At 41.0% G+C, this 21,325-nt stretch overlaps 1 protein-coding gene across 4 annotated transcripts in view; it reads left to right on the top strand.

Moving 5' to 3' along the window:
* Positions 1-218: 218 nt before the first annotated feature.
* Positions 219-21,325, top strand: part of CUL2 (cullin 2) — an 81,270-nt gene continuing 60,163 nt past the window's right edge. Inside the window, exons 1-4 of one of the 4 annotated variants that reach the window (XM_019498507.2) lie at positions 219-370; positions 7,417-7,555; positions 16,220-16,322; positions 18,226-18,320. In XM_019498507.2, coding sequence (XP_019354052.1) covers positions 7,437-7,555; positions 16,220-16,322; positions 18,226-18,320 — 317 coding nt within the window. In that variant the 5' untranslated portion in view covers positions 219-370; positions 7,417-7,436. Of the gene's footprint in view, positions 371-650; positions 669-746; positions 830-7,416; positions 7,556-16,219; positions 16,323-18,225; positions 18,321-21,325 lie in introns of those variants that run through there. The other 3 variants (XM_006259466.4, XM_059729156.1, XM_019498503.2) reach the window with 3 other exon arrangements.

Raw genomic sequence — 21,325 nt, 5'->3', positions numbered from 1 at the left:
CCACGGGCTGAAATGACAGCCCACCCCACAACACCGACCCAGCAGCTACTAGCAGGACTCGCGCAGGCGCAGACCACGACACGGAGACCAGCGGCGCATACGCAGGGTGGAGGGCCTGCATGACCTACGCGTCCGCGGGGTGGCGGTGCTGCGCATGTGCAGGCGGCCGCGGCTCTGCCCCGTGACGCCGGCCTACAGGAAGAGGAATTATTTATTTATTTTGCGGCAACGGAAGTCGGGATGAATTTGGGCCCTCCGCGCTCGCCGTAGTGCGGCCTGTACTAAGCCCCTCTCTGCGCGGGGGGGGGCGAGTCCTCGCCCGGCCCGTTCCCTCTCGCCCCGGCCGCTGTCGGGGGGAGCCCGGCGGGCGGTGAGTAGCGGCTCCGGTAGCCGCGGGGACGGGAATGCGTGGAGCCGGGCGGGCGCGGGGCAGCGGCCGGTGATGGCAGCGCGGTGAGGAGGGAGCGGGGCAGGGACCGGCAGCGGCGGGGCCGGCGGCCTTCGCACTTGCGCCCCTGCTGCCGGCGGAGGGGCCTGCGCGGGGACCCCCGGCTCCGCCCGGCCAGGCCCGGCCACTTTCGCTTTCGCCTGGGAGTGGCGGGTGCCTCGGAGCGGGGCTCCCGCCTACGGGAGGAGCAGCCCGGGCGACGCCGGATGCCGCTTTCCCGGTAGGGGAGGCCGCTGCGCCGCATCTCCGCGCCTCGGGCCTAGTCGGGAAGTTTTGTTTGGACTCCTGCTTCCCGCTCCGGAGCCTGTGAAGCACTTGAGCCAAGGCGCAGGCCTGCAGCTTTGCTGACCTTGGGCACGACCAGAAAAGGGGCCGTCTCAGGTTGGCGTCTTGTGGCACCGTCTGGTTTAGATGTACCCAGAGAGGGTGGGTGGCAGCCACAATCCTCCGCCTCCTGCCCGGCCACGGGAGCGGGTAGAGCCGACCGGGAACACTTCAGTGGACCATGCTTGTACAATAAGTGCTGAGGCAGGGCTTCCCGAACTTGTTTTTCCTCAGCATGACCCCATGCATGGCCTCTTGCTCCCAACCCACAGCCCCCACCCCCGGGGTCCCAATTTAGAGTCGCAACCCACAGTTTGGGAACTGCTGTGTTAGGGATCCTTAGTGAGCTTGTAGACAGAGCCAAGATTTCTGTTTAAGCCTTATCTGAAAGCATCCCCAAGTTTTCTAGTGTAACTATGTTACATAGAGATGATTTATTAACTCCTTTTTATTTGTTGTAAAAGACTAGCTTTACTAAAGTACATGTTTGTATATATTTTTATTAGAATTAACCTTTTTTGGAATATTCTAATATTATAAAAACCTAAGAGGGGCAATTGGCTAGTATACTTACAAAATTCTTCCTCTAATTACTTGCAACTTGTGTCCCTCTTTTGGCACCTCGTGTTACTGTCATGTAGAAAATACAGTATTCCTGGATTCCTGAAGCTATTTTTCTTTGACACTATTAATGCTTGTAGTAGAAATGCAATGGTTAGAATGTTTCTAAGTACTAATGGATCATTTCTATTTCTTGATTAAAAACAACAATTAATACTAACACAAGCTTTATTCCTGTTTTATAGAACCTCGTAAAGCACCTTGATGTCACTGCCAAGTTGTGACATGATATGAATATGTAGAGAGGTAGTAGTAAAGTTAGTTTATGCTCAAGAAAGTTCATGCATCTCTGATTTGGTTAGCCAATAGAGTGCATCTCTACTCTGCCTTCTGCGATCATATGGAGGCCATGGATGTTATTGATTTTACTCTTCGATCTGGATTTATGCTTGTGTAAAAAGAAGACTTTTTGATTCCTGAACTGGAGAAACTTAGTTTCATTCAGTTAGTTACCCTGAGTTTGTTTAAAAAAAAACCAAAACCAAGCAAACATATAATATTATTACTTACAAACAGTAGGAGAGTTTTACAATTTAAAAAGGTAATTAAATACATAGGTTTACAATTTCATTTGCATAAATCCACCTGCACGGATTCCCCACTGAGTCCAGAGAGTTTCTGCACAGGACTGCACGATCCGTTTTAGGATCAAAACCTTAATTATAGCTATAAAATTATAATTATGTAGTTGGATGTTTCTCCATTGGACTGTTAAGCAATCCACAATTCTTAGGAGATTGGTTGTGTGTTCCTTCAGTCTTGTACAGGAGGTATCCACTTCTTTAAAATTCTCTGTTACTAGGTGTTTCCCTGTTTTGTATGTCTTTCTGATCTTGCATTTCTAGGCAGAGTTGCTTCCTATCTTCAGAAGATTAACTACTTATTTCCACCTTTTGTTTAGTACATCTTACATCAGGGGCAGGCAATTATTCTGGGTGGAGGATCGCTTACTGAGTTTTGACAAGACATCAAGGGCCGCATGACAGGCAGCCGGGGCAGATAAATATTAATTTTCTAAATTTTTTAGGGGTCCCACAGGCCGGATAGAAGTGCCTGGCGGGATGCATCTGGACCACGGGCTGCATTTTGCTCACCCCTGTCTTGCATAGTCTCCAGACAGGACTATTCTTGTGTGTGCAGTGTTTGTTCAGCATAATAGGGCTATTTTTATGTGTCATGTAGGCATAATGGTGATACAGTCTTCTCTGGTTTTATTGTCAGTCTTTGTCCCTTCTTGTCCCTCTAAATTGCTTGTTACCTCTTTCCTATTTTGTGTCACTTCAAAAACAAAACAAACAAAGACAAGAAAATCCTAGATAAATCCTCTGGGGTGTGATAAAAGCTTACTTTGCTGAGTTGTTTTGCTCCTCCATAGAAGGAGCAGCAATTTCCCACAGACCTCCTAATTCCTAATACTTGATACTTGGTAACCTTCTGAACAGTGGTACCTGTCTTCCTGGCTCTGGAGCCAGTTTCTTCTAGTCATTGGAAGAAACTTTTGCTTTGGTTTACACTTAGTTCACCTTTTTAGAACTTTTTCTTTTCAACTCTACGTCAGACTCTTGTATCAGAGCTTAAATTAGACAAGTATAATCAGTTTCCACATGCAAACAATTCCTGTTTTATTTTTTTATGACTAGCTTTCATTTTTGGAAGAAAGATGATGCTGAAACTGATCAGATCTGAGGTGTATTTAGTTTAATAATGTCTCCATCATTGTCCAAAAGATGTAAAAAGTCTCCAAAATAAGCAGTTATGGGACAACTTTCCTGTACAAGAAGTTTCTTTAATCTCTTATTGGAAGATTGGTAATGGCCTGAAACATGGGGGTTTGTTTTTTCCAAACACTTCAGGCTTTGTATCCCAATGTAACTTGATGTTCTCCTTCATGAAAATGTCAAGCTCCCTTTATGAATCAAACTTTCTCCTATTGCAGAGTTTTATGGACTACTGCTTAAGTAACTTAATTGTTGGTTCAAAACTTGCTGGTTCAAACCACTTGCATTTTTGTTCTTAGTGTGAGAAAATGAACAGGAATGCTCTGCCTGTCTTCTCTAAATAATTTGTATGTATTTCTTAAGTTCCTTCTTTGTTTTCTCTTAAGTATGAATCTTTTTTTTCTGATCTGAGACCTGCAGAATGCTGGCTTTTATATATAGAGATCTACTTGTACTAGACTCCCACTCTTAGATCTGGTGCTTAGTAGGTTTAGTAAGCAAATGGTCAGGCTTTGCTGCCAAACGTAACTTTACCAGAGCCTCGAGGCCTAGAAATCTAACCTAGTCACATTTTTAAAAACAACAATCAGTGTCATAGTGGCTTTGAGAGAACCCTTTCCCTGACTCAGATTCAGTTTTGACACTGTATAAAATGGGGCTGTCCAACACCCTGTCCCATCCCCATTCCCTCCCCCAGCTGCAGACCTCTGGGATTCCCTCTGCCTGTGCAGCAAGGGGAGAACTGAGCCACTTGTGCTGTCCATGCAGTGAAGGAAACTTGGGTTGCTCAAGCTGCTTGCATAGCAGCTGTGAGCTCTTGAGTCCTAGTACACAGTCCCTCTTGAAGTGTGGACAACCTGGCTCTTTGCAGATACAGTGTCTGCCTGCTGCCTTGGCCCCAGGAGCAGAGGCAGGAACTGGAGGAGGGAAGGGAAACCTGGGGGCCCTGGCTGTCACAGGAGCAGATTCCTTTGGTGGGGGGGAGAGGGGGTGAGTGGCAGCTGGGCAAGAGCTTGGGGGCTGCATGTTAACCCATCAGAGGCTGGATGTAGGCTGTGGACTGGCGGTTGGACAGCCCTGGTATAAGTTAGACAGTTGTTATGTAACTAGCCAGTTGCCCATCAAGCATGACTGGGGGTGCTGCTGATGCCAGCACCCCCACCCTCTGCTCAGTCCTCGGTGCAGCCTCGGGGTCATGGTAGTGTTCCCCCATGTTTGGAGCACTCTGGTTGGCTGTTTCTGTCAGCCAGTCAGAGTGCGAATAAAGCCAGACAGACCAGACAAACACTTAAGCTTTTATAATATTAGAATTCATGTGACCTAGGAACCCTTCAGCAATCTGTGTGAGATAACTGTAGAAATATAAAATGTCAAGTAGGAGGCATCAGAACCTGTATTTGCAGAGTTAGGACACCTTAACCCATTGAAGATAGGATTTGCAAACTAGCCAGGAGTACATACAACCATAGGGAACAACTACATGGGATCTGTGAGATGCTCCAGCTCTTGGCTGTTACTTTGAGTTAAAAGAGCACTGCTTCTTTGATCAGCTGTGCAGGACTGCTTATGAACTCCAGGTGAGTGGAAGAGCAATGACTTTTTGAAGTAAAAGCCACAGCAACTAGATGAGTATCTTATACTTAATTTGGTAACCTGGTGTGAACCACCTGGATGCAAATACGAGTTCTTCTATATTGGTTTCAGTCACAGACACCTGCAGAATGTGTCCACAGGAGAGTAACTATCTAGATGATGCAGACAGATGTTGCTTGTAGTGTAGCCAAGTGTGCTAACACGTGTTTGGCAAATTCCGAAATATTGCTGGGCAAATACCCCTTGTAGACAAAATAGTTGACTAGCTTTCATAAGTATACTTCTCACCCTTTGAGAAAGGAGGCTATTTTTCTTACAAACAGGGCAGTGAAGGTCTCCTAGATAGTATTTTCAGTCATTCTTTTGAGGCTTCAGTGTTCTGAAACCCAAATGCTTTACTTTAGAATCATAATATATAATAAAGGATGGCCTTTTGTGAAGCCATTGAGCTGGCACTGTTGTCTGAATTAAGCATTTTGGTGTGTGTAGGAATTCTTGCTCTAGCATGGGTCTTAACAGTGCAGTTTTGCAATATACACACCGGAATCTAACTCTGTGCACCTGAATAGGCTTTATTCTTTATAGTCCTTTTTATGCAGAGTTCATAACTATTAGACAATGTTGTATACACAGGCAGTGTCAGAATTGGATGTACTGTGGTGTGGCACCTGCTGAAGAATAGGTAAATGCTGGTCCTCCCTTCTTTCTTTTTCCTCCTCCTCTGCTTCCTCCTAGAGTTCCAAATTCTTCAGAGAACAGAGTAATGTATTGTCTTATCCTTTAATGTGAATTGGGTGCATCCACACAAGATGCTTAATACCCATTGGACTAATTCTGCTGCACATTAGCATGGCTGGCAAAAATGTGTTAATGCACAGTAGATTAGTCCAGTGGACTAAGGATCACACAGTGTTTATCTGCGCTAATGCGCAGTAGCGCCAATTACAGTACATCAAGTACTGTAGCTGCTATTACAGGTACTAAACTTAATGTGCTGTAATTACAACACATTAATGAACACCTAGAAATGCCCATTGACTGTTTTGACTGGTCCTTGAAGCTCTTCACCCATCAGGGGCTGGATATGACCTGTGGGCTGCTAGTTGGACAGCCCTGGTATAGAAGATGCAGGCAGTTGCTATGTAATTCACGTGTCCTAGGAATCCTTCAACATGAAGGGTTCCTAACTCTTGAAGATGTGAAAATGAGGTAACTGAAGTACAGCAAGAAGTGTTAGGCACCCAGTTCATCTTATAGACCAAAATGGGTAGGTAGATAAAGGCTGCTTACTGGTGTTAAAAAAATAAATAAGGCACTTTAAATTCAGTATGCTCCTGTACCAAGTCTTTCACATGCCAAGAAGAGGCACTGCATTAGTTGGAACCAGCTCTCCCAACGTCTGTGTAGATCAGGAGCTTTAGTGGGGCTTTTATGGCACTTTTATCTAATAGCTAATCGAATCAACTTTATATAAGGCACCAAAAAGCACTGCTGAAGCGCCCAATCTATACAGACCCTATGGAGCCAGGTCAGATTAATGGGGTTTATTGGTGGTGGAGTTGTTTGTTTGTTAGTTTGTTTTAAATGTCTGTAATCAGCCATATAGTACAAGCTTTTGTGAGCTGAGGCTCACTTCATCTAATTGGATTAGTCTGTAAGGTGTATATCTACCCTGGCTTCTGCTTAACTTCAAACTAACTGGGCTAACTGTCTCTACCTGATCTATCTATCTGAGCTGACAAATGTTGTCATCTCAGTCTTAACAGGTAGAATTTGCCCAAATTAACATCCGATGGTAGGGACTGTGTGTCAGCGTTTGAAAATCATAAACCAAAATCACTTACCAGAAAGGATATGGGCAAAGAAGGTTAGTCCTGTAATTGTCTGTGCAAGGCTTGTTTCCCTTCCTCTGATGTTTCTTTTTTCCTACCAGATGCAAGATGTAAACTAGTTGGACCACTGCTGTGATTTTTTTAATACAGCATTTTTTGTCAGTTGACATTTTTTAAGCCCTGGATCTTTGTTTTGCTTGGAATCAACCTTTTCTCTCTCTAACATTTCTAATTCCAAGCACTTATAGCCCTGGAGAGTAGTCTTTTGTTTTGTTTTTTGGCAGACAAAAATATGAAACTTTCATCATCAGGGCAAAGAACAGACGTTTAGAGCTTATTTTCTGATAAATTTCCACAATGTGTTTTGGTGGTCTGGGTTGGATATAGGACAGAGATACAAGGCATAAATGCTGTGTCTTGACTATATGGTCCATTATAGGTTATGGTGATGTACTTGCACATAAGATACTGTAAGATGCTTGAGGCATGAACCATCTTTTATTTATGAAGTATGTAACGTAAGATACTTGCTGCAATTTGGTAGAGCTACCAGTCTGTCATCTTGGGGAATCTTTTAACTTTAGTCTTCATAAACTATGACCGTTTGCAATCTTGAGGTTACAGTAATAATTTGAATTGAATCTTTGAACTGAATCAAGTATGCTTTAGGCACAATATCACTATAGGGTACCTGATCAGTCCTTTAAAAGGAACTTCAAGCTGGTGTTGAGAGAAAAATCACTATCTGCTTCTTGAAAGATTAACTATCTACGTGGATGAGATTCTACTGTTTAACTCTTAAAAATCCTTGAAATGAGCATTTTATCACTTTCTCTTAATTGTTTCAAATTGAGACTAACACTTATTTTTTTTTCTACAGATTAACACTAAAGCCCCACGATGTCCCTGAAACCACGAGTAGTGGACTTTGATGAAACATGGAATAAACTTTTAACAACAATTAAAGCTGTTGTTATGTTGGATTACGTTGAAAGAGCAACGTGGAATGACCGTTTTTCGTATCCTTTAAAAAGCTGACTTGATGGTTTCACATGTGAATGTAATTAGTACAAGATGGACCTGGCATTATCCAACAGTTTTGTAGGCCTGATCTAAGTTCACTGAAACTAACAGTAGACTCCATAGGCTTGGAGTGAAAGAAGCTTTGTTTTGTACAAATGGTGTGTTTTTGCCTACGTTTGTTTCATAGAAGTGGAAATAACAAATCCTGGCCTTTTTACCTTAGTTTCAGCAAGAGAAATCGTAGTACATTTGACTCTTTCCCCTTCATACAGGCATCTGTTCTGTTCATAAGTTCACTTTTAACAAATTTTGACTCCACTTGTGGTTAAACTATTCTACATCCAACCTGTTCATGAACAACTAAATGTCCTGATGGAAATAAGAACTGACTATTGTACACTGAAGTAGATGAGTGGCTCTTCTTTGCTCCAAGTATCTTTGGTAGCACTTAAATACAATCCTTAATACTTAAATCGCTGTCTTGACTACTGATCTTCACTTTAGGGTGAGGGAACTCACTTTATTGAAAAGCTACCTCCACTTTTCTGCCATTGCATTCTTATTCTTTTACAACAGCCAAGGAAAAATCTTTTTTTTTCCTTAAACATAGCTTCTGATGTATTTGTTTTTGTTTCTTTAGTTCCCCTTTTACAACATAAAACTGGTACTTTTTGAGAGTTTTGGAAATAATGCTTAAAGTAAGCTTTTTCATTATGCTTTAAGTCCAACCTGCTTTAATATCTTGTCTTCTGAAGGGTTCACCTCTGCCTATTAACGCACTTCTTAAAGAGTCCATGCATTAAAATATAGCTGCATGATGGTGGAAGAAATGGGTGAATTTTTACTGTTGCCTTAAGTATTTGCAAGCAATCTGAGTTTTTCTGACAAGTGGTGGTTTTATTTATTTATTATGTTTTACTTTATCAGCCTATCCCATCAACTGTGTGGACAGGATAAAGTTAGACAAGCTTTGAAATGCAAGACATTCTTCCTTGGGTCCAGAGAACCAAGCACAGCAGTTAAAAACAGTGACAATTCACTGTGCTTGCTACCCTTCTCAGCCCTGAGGAAGAATGTCTTGCATTTGGAAACTTGTCTAACTGTCCTAGCCACAAAGCTGGTATCTGTTACTGGACCATGTTAATCCTTGTATCTCTCAATCTCTGGACCATCATGGCTACAACATTACTTTACTTTTAACACAGCGGTTTTCAAACGTTTGAGCTCAGCCCCCCTTGGAATTTTGTTTGTGTATCATGTCGTCTGTCCGCGTCCGTTTCCCCCTTCCTCCTCCCCCCCCCCCCCCGACAAAAACAGACATGCCAAATATGCTTTCATAAACTTAAGAGACCTAACAAAACTTAAATTACCTAATTAAATTGCCTACATCTGTAAGTTTCAAATTCACAGATACTGTACTTACCACTTTAATGTGAAGCGTGTGCCTGTTTCTCTGCAGGCAGCTGATCAATTTGTGGAGAGATTTTTGAAACTGACACTGACGTTGTCCTCCAATTCCAGTCTTGAATGGTACTTTTAACAGATGCAGTACTTGTGTGAAGTTCTGTATGGCTGCAGCAGAAATAACCAGAAATGAATAGGATCAGGAAACTTAGAGCCCAGAGAGCACTACCCAACAGTCTCCATAAATTTTTATGAGAGCCTGTGCAGTGAGCTGTTGTTTTCCAACCCTACAGGTCATTCTTCCACTTAATCCTTTCTCCGGAGAAGTGTTTCTCCCAACAATGAGGGAAATCTCTACCCTACGCTGCCATACATAAGTGATTCCTGTTATAATGAGCAGCTGAACTGGGGCAGCCGTGTGTTGATTCATGAGCCTACTCAGGCTTCTCAGCACTTCTGCCAGGCATTTTTTTCAAAGGAAAATAATTTATCTCATTTGCTGCAGAGCTAAGGTCTCATTGTATTGTGTGGCCTGGGCTTGCTTGGGAGGGGGAGAAGTGGGGGTGCTCCTTCTTGCAATGTATTTTAATTGCTCTTTACCCTGAAGCTTTGTCCTGCTCCCTGCAGAAAGGATGCAGAACACACAGCTCCCATGGCAGAGCCAAGTATTTCTCTCCATTGGGAGATTCATGTGTGCCCAATTTGTATGCTGGTGCTGCTCTGACCAGCCTGGAACCATGGTCTTGTTATATAATGATGACGATGATAGTAATAGTAAAATATGCCTTGCACATGGTGCCCCCCAGGGTTCCTTCATACCCTGCTAGGGGGGCATGCCCCATAGTTGGAAAACTGCTGCTGTAACACTACCCATTTCAACACAAGTTGCTCAATGGGGATTCAATGACTTTTTCAAAGTTGTTGGTTATCTTTTTGTGTGTGCAGCTGGTGTTACAGCTTTTTAAAAAGTTTTGAAGAAAAACATTTAATACTTCCATTCACATAATGGCACTTGCTTTGAAACCTAGTCTTAAAAGTGCTTTTGTGCATTCTACAACTGCAAACATTTTGCATATTTAAACTTTAATGTGGTTTGGAATAAGACATTTTTAAACTAGTGTAGACTTTAGTTACTAGGTACTTCATCCTTATTCCACTTGTTTTTTAAAATAGATGCATCATTTCCTCACTCCGTTCCCATTTTTTTAATTTATTTTTGCCTTCTAATAGACATGGTAATGGAAAGAGTTGAAATACAGGACTAGTTTTTTAAAACTTAGATGGTAAATGCATTCAGCATTTAGTTTATTTTCCAATTATGGTGTAATTCAGCTGAGTGTTTTTATTACCTATTTTAATATAGACTTATTATCTGCAGTAGTGCTAAGCAATAGAAAAATAGCTTTTAAATTTTGTATAGTTTACTGAATATGAAGTTAGTTCAGTAACTACATTGCTACGGAAAAAGTAAGTGCTGTGATTCTTGCCTAAGTAGTTCCTTTGTTTGCAGTGTTGCAGCAGTTGGGACTGGTTAGGTAACCAAGTGCTCTTTACGGGCAAGTCTCCCTTCTGTTGTTAATTGTTCTGCCTGCTCTAAGAGACGTAGGTTGGTTGGTTTTTAATTTCTAGGTTATAATTTCTTTTTCATTAATTGAAAAATAGTTTGAACAATAATAGTTTTTGTTAGAATACTTCCTATCTTTAAGGCTGTATAATATCAATGTGCTTGGAACACCAACAGCGTAGTGCTAAGATTGTTTCAACTGCTCTTTTCCAGCAGATATGTCACTTTATTTAAAGCATGACTCTAGCTGCCTTTTGACCTTCAGACTTCCTCTGTAGAAACAAAGTGTTTCTAATGTTTCTTTTGCTGTGAAATGTTATCATAGAAATGCTTCTCTGTAGGTCTTCAAAGCTTGTTACTGTAAAGTAGCTGTTGTGGATATCATCTATTTAATTTACAAAACTAGTGTATCGAAGAATTGGAGGCAAAGTTGTGGTGGTGTTTTTTTAACAACAGTTCAAATGTTACCTGTATGTTCATCAGGTATGATTAGGCTTATTTTTTTAAAGCTGCATTTGCAATGGTAGAATCAAGTTGATTAACTGTGTGGAATTTTAGGGTGTTTTTCCCCTCTTAAAATTCCAGTCAGAGGATTCATATTGCATTTCCTGAATTCCAGGAAACTGTTTCCACTAGGAAACTACTACCCAAAACTACATAGTGGTTTCTTCCATCAGCCAAATTGACTTATAGACACCAGAAAAAAGGATGCTGCAAATAACTTGTTCCAGAGTAGAATGAAATGCCACCAGAAGCTCCTACTCCCCTTTCTGACATTTCACAAAGGATTCTGCCCTAGACCGTAAATCTGGAAGTCTTGATTTAAATGATATTTTTTCCTATTTGGGTTAAATTCTGGCTTAAATGTGCAGTTATATTTATACTAGCACAATTTGGACCCTTGGCATTTGTCGTCATACCCTTGTCTCTCAAACTTTAATCTTTATGTTGGGATGTGTTCTCTTACTGGGTAGTTGCAGTGGACTTTTCTCCCAGGAGCTCTCCAGAATTGCTTCTCTCTGATGGTGAGCATCAGTTCAAAGACCATTGCTAGTGTGCTTACTTTAATTTGACACTTTTTACCTCTGATACAAATAATCTAGGGGCAGAAATGGCATTCCTTTCCCCTCCCCCCCCATCATTTTAATGGAAATATTCATTCACCCTTTCTGTGTCATCTTCATCTAAAGGCAGATTAATTTACCACAGCTGGCTCTGCCATTTCAAGTAGCAGTTGTTGGAACAGTTGTGTGACTTAGTTCTCTCTGTGCTCTTGCCTTCAGGGCTCTTATCTGTGATGATGCATGTCTGTTGTACCTCAGCTTATTTGACCTTGGCCAACTGTCAGAGTTGGGTATGAAATGAAAGGACAGCTGGCTTTCACTGTTCAAGATAAGTCCTTGCACGAAAGAGGCTTCATTTCCACTTCCTGAAAGTTCAGGGTACATAGACTTCAAGGATATGGTCAAGTTCTGCAATGCATGTTTATGAAGCAAAGGAGAAGAAATAAATAATGACTCATCACTCGGGCATAACTTACTAAGTTTTCCTTCCCAACTTCTGGGGGTTAATGTGTCTATGAATTATCTATATTTTTATTGTGAGTTTATGGAGGGCAAATGTTTTCTTTAGATGAATTTCTGCTGGTAATATGTCTCTTCTGCTTCACAGGAAAATGAGTGAGCTCAGTTTTTGCCAAAAACGAAGGGTCCCATTCATGGGCAGATATAAGATTTTGAAAAGGGGGTGCAGATCGTGTGGTCTATTGCATACAATACAACATCATTTTTCTCCAGATAAAAAGAAACTAGATGCTTTACTATAAGTATATTAATTCCACACACTTGGATCAGTATTTTCAGCTAAAATTACAAACCTTCTGCAGGGCTGTGAAGTAGGAGCTACATGACTGAGCAGCTAACACAACAGAACTGCAGAAGAAAATAACTTGATTAGTGGAATACCAAGACCTCTGAAAAGGACAGAAGGTCATTAACACTTGTAGAACAAATGAATCGGGAAGATTATAATGACCAATGAAGTCAAGCAACTCCCTCACTGCTACTTGCTTTAGAAATGCTGCCAGTGCCTGACTATTTGGTTTTAAACTTTGCATGGACCAGGGGTCAGAGGGGGCAGCCAAAAAAGCCCCGCTGAATCCCACAATCTATACAGATGCTGAGTGAGCTGGGTCCAACTAACACAATGCCTTTTCAGAGCATGTGCTTCATGGGGCAGGGGGGACGACACACTGAGCTGAAAGTAAAGCTCTGTTTTTCAAAAATCATTGCAGACATACTTTTTATGGACAAAAGTGAGAAGTTGCTAATCGCAGTTAGCCATCTCCTCACATGCTTAATTAATTTATTTATTTATTTTACCCTTAGATCAGGTTCAGACCTCTCAAAGCTATTAATTGCTCTAGACTGGTACCAGTAGTATGGAGTAGTTGACAGTGAACCAGTACCTGTCACTATTCCAACCTCTGCATTCAGTCTGATCTTATTTTTTAAATTTGTCTCGCCCTATCCAGAAAAGATTCACGGCAGCTTAGAAAACCTTAAAGCTCTAACCCACCCCACCCATTGCTGCTACCTCGCCTATGGACACAGGAGAGCAAGCCCTCTAGCCCACCCAGCTGTTATCTCCACTTTTCTGATTTTTCTAAAACTAGAATCTGAGATAGGTTCACATACTTGGAACTTAAATTTCAGTAAAAAGCTAAGGTATCTTCTCTCCTTAGAAAAGGCTTTATTTGGACAGGGGCGGGTTTAGACCTGTGCGAAGCGGCTAGTATTCGATTCACATTTGGCCTATTCAGAGGACAGTGATTTGATTCGGTGATTCAGATCACTATCCCGAATCAATTCGGCCGAATCTAATTCAGAGATTTGGCCACCCGCTCTCCCAGCCATGTCAATGGCTGCCCCCCCCCACCCTAGCTCCTGGCTCTTTTTTTTTTTTTTTAAGAGCTCAGCGCTTGCCAGCTGCTGTGAGGGGGGGGGGCAATCGCTGCTGCTGCTGCTGCTCTGCACTACATGGGGGACTGCCATGAGCCCCCATCCCTTGCCCGCTTTCCTGGCCCCAGCTTTCAGCTCTTTAAAAAAAACAACCCCCCCCCCCCCAAATAAAACCAAAACAAACCCCGCTCACTGCCTGCTGCCAGGCAGGGGGTGATCCCTGCTGTGTGGGGGGCTCTGCCATGAACCCTCCACCCCTACCCACTTTCCCAGCCTCACCCCCCATGGCTGGCCTGCCTGCCCCAGCTCTTTTTTAAAGAAGCCCTGCAGTCACCTGCTCCTGCCAGGCAGGGGGTGATTCCCCGTTGCCCCCACTGTCTCATGCTGTATAGGGGGCTCTGCCACAAGCTCCCAGAAGCCGGAGGCAGCAGCTGATGAGTGCAGGGCTCTTTTTTTATAGAGCTGGGAGCTGGGGCAGCCCACATAACTTAATTCTTAAACAAATCTCAAATTTGCAAGGTCTTGGAACAGTCAATAGCTTGGTTATTTAGCTGGTTGTCCCTATGAAACGTTGTTGTGGAAACACTACAGTATTAACAAATGATAGATAAAATTATACTGTCAAGTTTCTAATGTAATACTTCATTTCTTTGTGTAGTGAGGAAAATCCTCCCTTAGATAACATGTGAATTGATTACTCCATATATGGTTAGATATATAGCTGTTGCTTTTCTTTGGGGTGCTAGTTGCCAACTATTTCAACTCTTCTTTCACTTGCAAATGAGTCTAGAATAAGAAACTTTTCTTTTGAAAATGTTGATGTTTTTAATGGTGTAAAGTGAGCTATCAACTGTAACTGTTCTTGATTGCAATACCTAAAGTAGTTGTTGGCAGGGGTCCCAGCCAACCCACTTGCAAGACAGCAAGGATTTTGTTGCCCTGCCTTGGGCCAGCTGTTTTCAGGGTCCTTGCTAAGCCCATCTATTTTGTTTCATGCTCAAGAAGATACCTCACCTGGAAACTTTGGCTCCTGATGGTGCAGTTCTCAGCAAGTGATTCCATAATTCTAACTATTTAACCCTTCATCATAGTGAGCTGCAGGTCATCTTTAGAAAGGGATAGAAGCTTTCCCAGTAGGGGTTGGACTTCATCAGGGATCAGCTTCATGTCCCATTAGATGTAATGAGTCAAAACAACATGCAAGGGAAAAACAACATATGAAGGAGCTTTGTGGCTGGATGTAGTGCCAAAGCTCCAACAGGCATTGACAAGGGAGCAGGAAAACTTCCAATATGGGCAGTGGAAAGCAAGCAGTCAGAATAGAAGTGATGCTGAGTAGCAGGAGTAGAAAGGGGAGTGTTCAAATGGAGACTAAGAGCCAATATCTTTTCACATAGAAAAGTTAAAGGCCCTAGGCATTACTGTAAGCAGTGAAGGAAGCTTTCTTTGAAAGGGCTGTTAGATGTTGGGTAATCAGCAATAAGAAAATGCCAATCAGACTAAAAGTCAGCTTGAGCCAAGCAGCTGACCCCCACAGTGAGGTGGGAACAGCAGCCATGAAGATGACAACACCTGGATTTCTAGACTGGTTGATTACATACCCATTCTGGAACGTGTTATGGTTTATCAAAATGAATCTTCATGACCTGTTGGTTTTGGGGACTTTTTTTGAAGTGCTAAGTACCTAAAATCTTATTGAAATAATTATCTTTTTTCTTTGCCAAAGTGATGGGCTGTTTTAAAAAAAAAAAAAAAAAAAAAAAAAATTCCCCCTAGCCTTTACCAATTAAATGCTTTATGCTTGCTTTGGAGCCACCCTTAATTGAACAATCCTTTAGCTAAAGTTGATGCTCTTTGTGTTTTTAACTATAAGCTCCTAAAAGATCTTAACAGTCCAAGTTTCATGTTTGTTACAAGTATGGAGAGGGTGGAATTAAGTTTTTCATATTGAAGGGAAAATCTTTTAGAGTAAAAAGCTAATTTTCTGTTTGAGAACAAAACCTAAGCTTAGTGATTGAAAGAAAAATGTACAGCCCCTGTCTAAGTAAAATATTGGGCATCTCTGTAAATTTTAATTTACCTTTCATCTAGCTTTTACCTTTTTTTAAGCCACTAAATTCAGAAGTTGTGTTCTTTTTGTGTAGAGCAAGGTTAAACATGCTCAAAAATCTGTCTTCAACTGTTACAGGACCCTTTAATAATGTTTTGTTTGATAGGATTATATAAACACATATGTTATGGTATTTCTTACTATGCTGGTGACAACTTACTTGCATAAAAATGAGCTTGCTTGTTTTCTTAGGACATTTTTGCCATTAGTAAAGCTAATATCTAAAACTTTGAAAATAAAATATATTAAACACTAATAAAGGGTACAAATTTTCAAAAGTTCTGACTTCCTAAATATTCTTAGTGATTTCAATATTTGTTGTTGGAAACTGTATTTTTTTAAAAATCATTTGTGTCTAAAGGTATGCTTTGACTCCTAACTTTATACAAGTTTCTTTTAAGGGTGGTTTAGTTCTTATTGTTCCAAGAAGTTACGTTAAATCAAGGGCGAGTGACAGCAAGCCTGGCAACACAGCAAAATAAAACAACAAATTTTCTGTCTAAAATATATTATTTTATGCTTTATTTTTACTTTAAAAAGAAATCTTTCAGTATAACTTCAGATTTTCAGCACCTGAAATTTGTTAAATGTGAAAACTTACAAACCTTGACTTCAAACCCAGAGACATTTACGCTTTGTGTGTGGCATATCCTGAACCTCTTGGAGAGAGACTTTATACCGAAACAAAAATTTTTTTGGAAAATCATGTACACCTTTTGCACAAGGTAACTTTACGTGTTCAAAAAGTTAAGTGTGTCTTGGCACTGCATATAAGAGATTCTGCAAATTTATGTATAGTTGATTATAGATTTCAAGGTTCAAAGTACGCATTTCTTTGTATGTTTCGTGTTTGGCAAAAGAGCATTTTACACACTCTTATGTTTGGGTTAAATGCTTATAACCAAAATATTTTAGTATTTAAAACTCAGAATAGTTTATTACCATCTTCCTTTTAGCCAGCTAAATGTAAATTACCCAAAATAAATGTTTCAAAAGAATCTTCTATTGCTCTCTCTTACATTTTTCTAAAGATTACTGTTTTCAAAGACGGGACAATAGGAAAAAAGAGAGCCAAATCATAAATATACATGGGGAAAGTTCTAACCAGCAGTGCAGTTACCAAAGTATCTGTTGTCCAGTATTTAAGAATTCACATTGTAAATATATGCAAGTATAGTGTGTTTCAGTACTGCTGGTTCTGGGTCAAATTATCTTAATGAGTACAGAAAAATATATATATTTGTAGTTGTGGGCAGTTTCATTCCTGCTTGGTAGACCTATCTGGATTTTGCTCTGGTATGTGTTGATTAGCTATGTAGCTACAAAATGACAGAGTGCTAATGAAGTAAAGATTAAACAGAAGAGCAAATAAGGCAGGAACATGGAAAGAATGGGAGAAAGAAGACAAGAGTAGGAAGGAGTAAAATCTTACTCTGGTCCACAAGGGACTGATGAAAGGTTAGATAAAATTGTTTCAAAATTTGTCTGAGTCTTGTCTCCAAAACATTACTAACATTTCATTATTTTATAGCAGTGATAAACTTTTAATCCCTTAAGTTTTCTATTCTTCAAGTCTGTTTGGTATTCAGTATTCCTAATGTATCAGTGAAATTAAAGGTTTTCATGCCATTTCCAGTGAGGCTTCCCTTCCTTTGAAGGGTTAGTTGAACAAACAGTTGCAAGTAATAATGGTTTAGAACAGGACCATCCAATTCACTGTCCTTGGGCTTTGACCAGGGTGCTGGTTTCCCCCCCATCGCTCAGGTGGCTGTGGCTAGTGCCTTTGGAGTCTCCAGTTAACTCTACCCACTCCCTCCTCACTTCTGGAGAGGTGCACAGCAAGGGACTTGCATGCTGTTGGCCTTGACCACTCATAAGTTGGACAGCCATGTTTTAAAGGAAGAGTAAAAGAAAGATACTTGATGAATCGCTTGGCACCTGCCAGTGCAGTTACCAGTAGTCATAGATCTAGGGATATGACTTCAGTCTCAGGATATCTGAGTGTTGTGTTTAATTGCCCCTGATGGACTTACCTTCTATACATTTGACTAGTTGTTCTTTGAATCTGGTTATACTATAGACCTCCAAATCATTGTGTGGCACTGAATTCTACAAGTTAATTATGCAAATGCAATATTGCCACTGGTGCTATATTGACTATTTTGTCTCATCTCATGTTATGCATTTGTTTAGAGCTATTACTGCTATGCTTATAGATAATAATTGAAGCATTATGAATGAAAATTCTGTATTCATACTTGCTTTACTGTGGATGGCCCTCTCCCTAACAATATTCCAATATAACGATGGCCTTATCAGAAATTCATAGTTTCTTAGCTTGTTTTCTGTAGACAGCCACAGAAGAGGAACACTTCTACACAGCAACAGAAAAGGCATGCCATTGAATAGTGCTGTTTAATAGTCTTGTTTAGTTTTTACCTTAATTGTAACTATTTAAAGATGGATTGAGACAATCTATAAAACTTGTGGCTCTTGGAAATCAGAGTAAAATTGATTAGTGTAGCCTATCAAACTTTATAAGGTACTGAATATGCATTTGTACAATCTTCTCTATAATGTTTTAAAGTAAACACATGTGATGTGATGTATTTTTTTTTTCCTTCATAGAGAGTTTTGGACTCTGAAGAACAAGTACTGGTTATGTATCATAGATACTGGGAAGAATATAGTCAAGGAGCAGACTACATGGACTGTTTATACAGGTAAACTTTGCTTATAGCTCTTAAAAGGTGCATAGAACTCACTATAATTAACAATGTAGTAATTGGAACACAGTTGACTGAAGGATGTTATTAAAGTTGAAATATTTCATGGAATTGTGGAGTATGTCACCATTGGTTGGAATATGGCTCTGGTTAATGGCAAGTGTCACCATCCCATAATGAAATGGTTTGTCTCGATTTAGTGTTTCAGGCGGTGGTTCCCAAAGTATGGGCCTTTAATATGTTAAGAGCAGTTGCTAGTGATCTGCTGAAAGCTTTTTAGCCAAGTCTTGATATAGTTACATACTCTTCTCTGTGACCTTCCATTAAGGATGGGGAGCCATCTATGTATTTCACTAATGACATTCTTTGCATGTGAGAACTGTATGGGTGGCTGGTTTTTGGGTTTTGTTTTGTTTTTTTTCCTAATCTGTGTTTATGAACCCTCCATTTTTGCTGAGTCTGGCGCATATACTCTCCAGTGTATGCAAGATCAGATTTGTTGAATATTAGTGTCCCTTCCCATAACCAAGACCGTGGTAGTGGCCTCAGTTGTCCATGGGTTTGCTGATATCATCTCCTAGCTAGTCTCTAAGGTGTTACCTGCCCTCTGCCTGACTTCAGACTAACATGGCTAAACCCCTGTTTGTGGTTTTACTGGATGAATTTAGTGTCCTCAAGATTTTATTCAAGAGGATACTGAACGCCCTTGACAGCCCACTTGAAGCATACAAGATAAACACAAAGTCATGGATGCTTCTTGTACAGCAAAACCTGGAAGACTAGAAATGCTTGCTAAGGAGACACTCTATGCAAACCTTTCATAACATTTTGGCATACACCAAAAGCATTTTTATTGCCTGTGAGAGAGCTGAGAGGAGGTAGCAAATTCCAGCAAGGGGGTTTGGATATCCTTATCGGTATCGAATTCCTGGATTTCTGGTTGTGCAAAGTATTCAGGAAAGATGGTAGCAGCAGGGTCATTTAAGAACACTTTTGGAGAGTGACTCAAAGAAGTTAGACCTTCCTGGTCAAAAATTCTTCTGACCACCAAGTACTGATGTGTGAGTAGCCAGTTATCAAGGACTATTCCCAAAATATAATTAGGATAAAGGTTTCTAATGTGGCAGATTAAACTATCAAGAGAATATCAGGAAGTTGAGGTTTCTGGGTTAGGGCTCATTTTAAGTAGCAGTGGGCTTGGTAGCAAGGACTAGATCTACTCCCATTGTAGTGAGAAAATATTCCTGGCTCCAGGTACCTTTCCAAATACCATGCTATCCTGAAGAGAAATGGAAGCAAGAGGCAGCACCCTTTCTACAAAGGCCCCAAACTGCTTAATAGCAAAACCTTCAACATCCCTGAAGATGAATCTGACTGGACTTGTCTCTGGAAAGTAAAGGAAGGGGTTTGACAAATCATTCTTTATTATTTTCTGTAAGTCTGAATTAGAATAACTATGAAGCAGTTATAAACCAGGACCTTTTTTTCCTTCTTCTAATATCTGGGTATTTAGAAATAAGCATTCTACAAGCTTACTACACACATTTCTTACTGGCTTCAGTGCAACTTCTACAGGTAGAAGATTTCAGAATAGAGCCCATAAAATAAATTTGAGTTTGTGCAAAATGCAACACAGGTTAACTTAGTAAATTAACACGTTAAATACTGTAAGCTTTAGTCGATGTGTTTTTCTGTAATGCTATTGAAATATACTTGGAATAATTCTAAAATGATTTTCAAACTTGCTGAATAAAATATGTGAAGAGAGAGTCATCAATCTGCAGAGTTTGTTCTGCAATATGGAAGAATTGCAGCTATCTTCCCCCAATGTTAACGTGTACAGATACAAGTGTATGTAATCTACTTTTATTTGCCTGCCTTTTTACAGTACATTCAAAATATATCTAGAGTACATGTTTATTTCTCTTCCATGACTTAAAAATTAAGTAGATAAGGTTCTTTGTCTAAACGAAAGGTTCTAAGGTATCCAAAAAAGATATTGGATTAACTCAACCTTGTCTGCCTATGTCCTTAGACCAACATGGCTACAACCTACACCCTTGTAAAAATTAAGTAGAAAACTTAAACGATATATTAATCTTAGATTAAACTTAAACTTTTTACTGTCCCTATCAAACATTCTTTTTCAGATAAGTTCTTTGGAAACTGTAAACTTCTGTTTTTACTCACAGTTCGTTTTCTGTCAGTTGTAATTTTTATATCGAGGAAATCTCTATATTTTACACTTTACATATGGCAGAAAAGCAGGTTTTAAGAGTGATCCATTTTAGCTGCTTATTCTAGAATCAGAATACATAGAAGTTCTGTCCCAGAGAGATCTTTGCTGAAAAGGTAAAGTTGACAAAAAGAAATACAGATCTTGAATAAATTTCTGGTGGTTTAAAAATCTCTCAGCTGAAGCCGATCATTACAATTCTGCCAGTATAAACAAAGAACAATGTTGAACACTTTTCATAGGTGGTGAAAGGCTTGGACTAACGGGGCTTAGTCCCCTCAAACACAGGCAGCCCAGGAGCAGGCTCTAGGCAGCTGCAGTGGGGGAAAGGGTGTGCACAGACAGATAAACAGCTGGAGCCTGCAGGCGGCCAGGAACTCATCCCAGCCCAGCCCTGCCGTGTGGAGCAGTGCCCAGCAAGTAAATGTGTGGACAGGAAAGGGCGTTGGGGAGGGAAAGGGCATGGGGAGGGGCAGATTGAGGCCCCCGCAGGGGGTGGTGAACGGGGTCCTGAGGTGGGTCATGGGATGTTTGCTGCCTGGGCAGCTGGTCCAGAGATGCAGAGGGGCTCCTGCTGCTGCCTGCACCCCTGGGGCAGGCACAGGGGATACGTGCCCCCCTATCTGTGCACAGGGTGGAGGTGGGCTGCTGCTGCTGTGGGCTGTGCTTCACACCCTACTCCTAGTACCCCAGCAGCGGCACAGTGCCATGTGCCTCCCACCACTGGGCAGGCAGACGCAGCCAGCACACAGGAGCCACATGGCAT

The sequence above is a fragment of the Alligator mississippiensis genome, chromosome 5, assembly GCF_030867095.1.
Source record: "Alligator mississippiensis isolate rAllMis1 chromosome 5, rAllMis1, whole genome shotgun sequence".
NCBI classification, from domain to species: domain Eukaryota; kingdom Metazoa; phylum Chordata; order Crocodylia; family Alligatoridae; genus Alligator; species Alligator mississippiensis.
The sequence above is the reverse complement of the archived record's forward strand: the minus strand, read 5'-3'. Positions and strand labels throughout refer to the sequence as shown.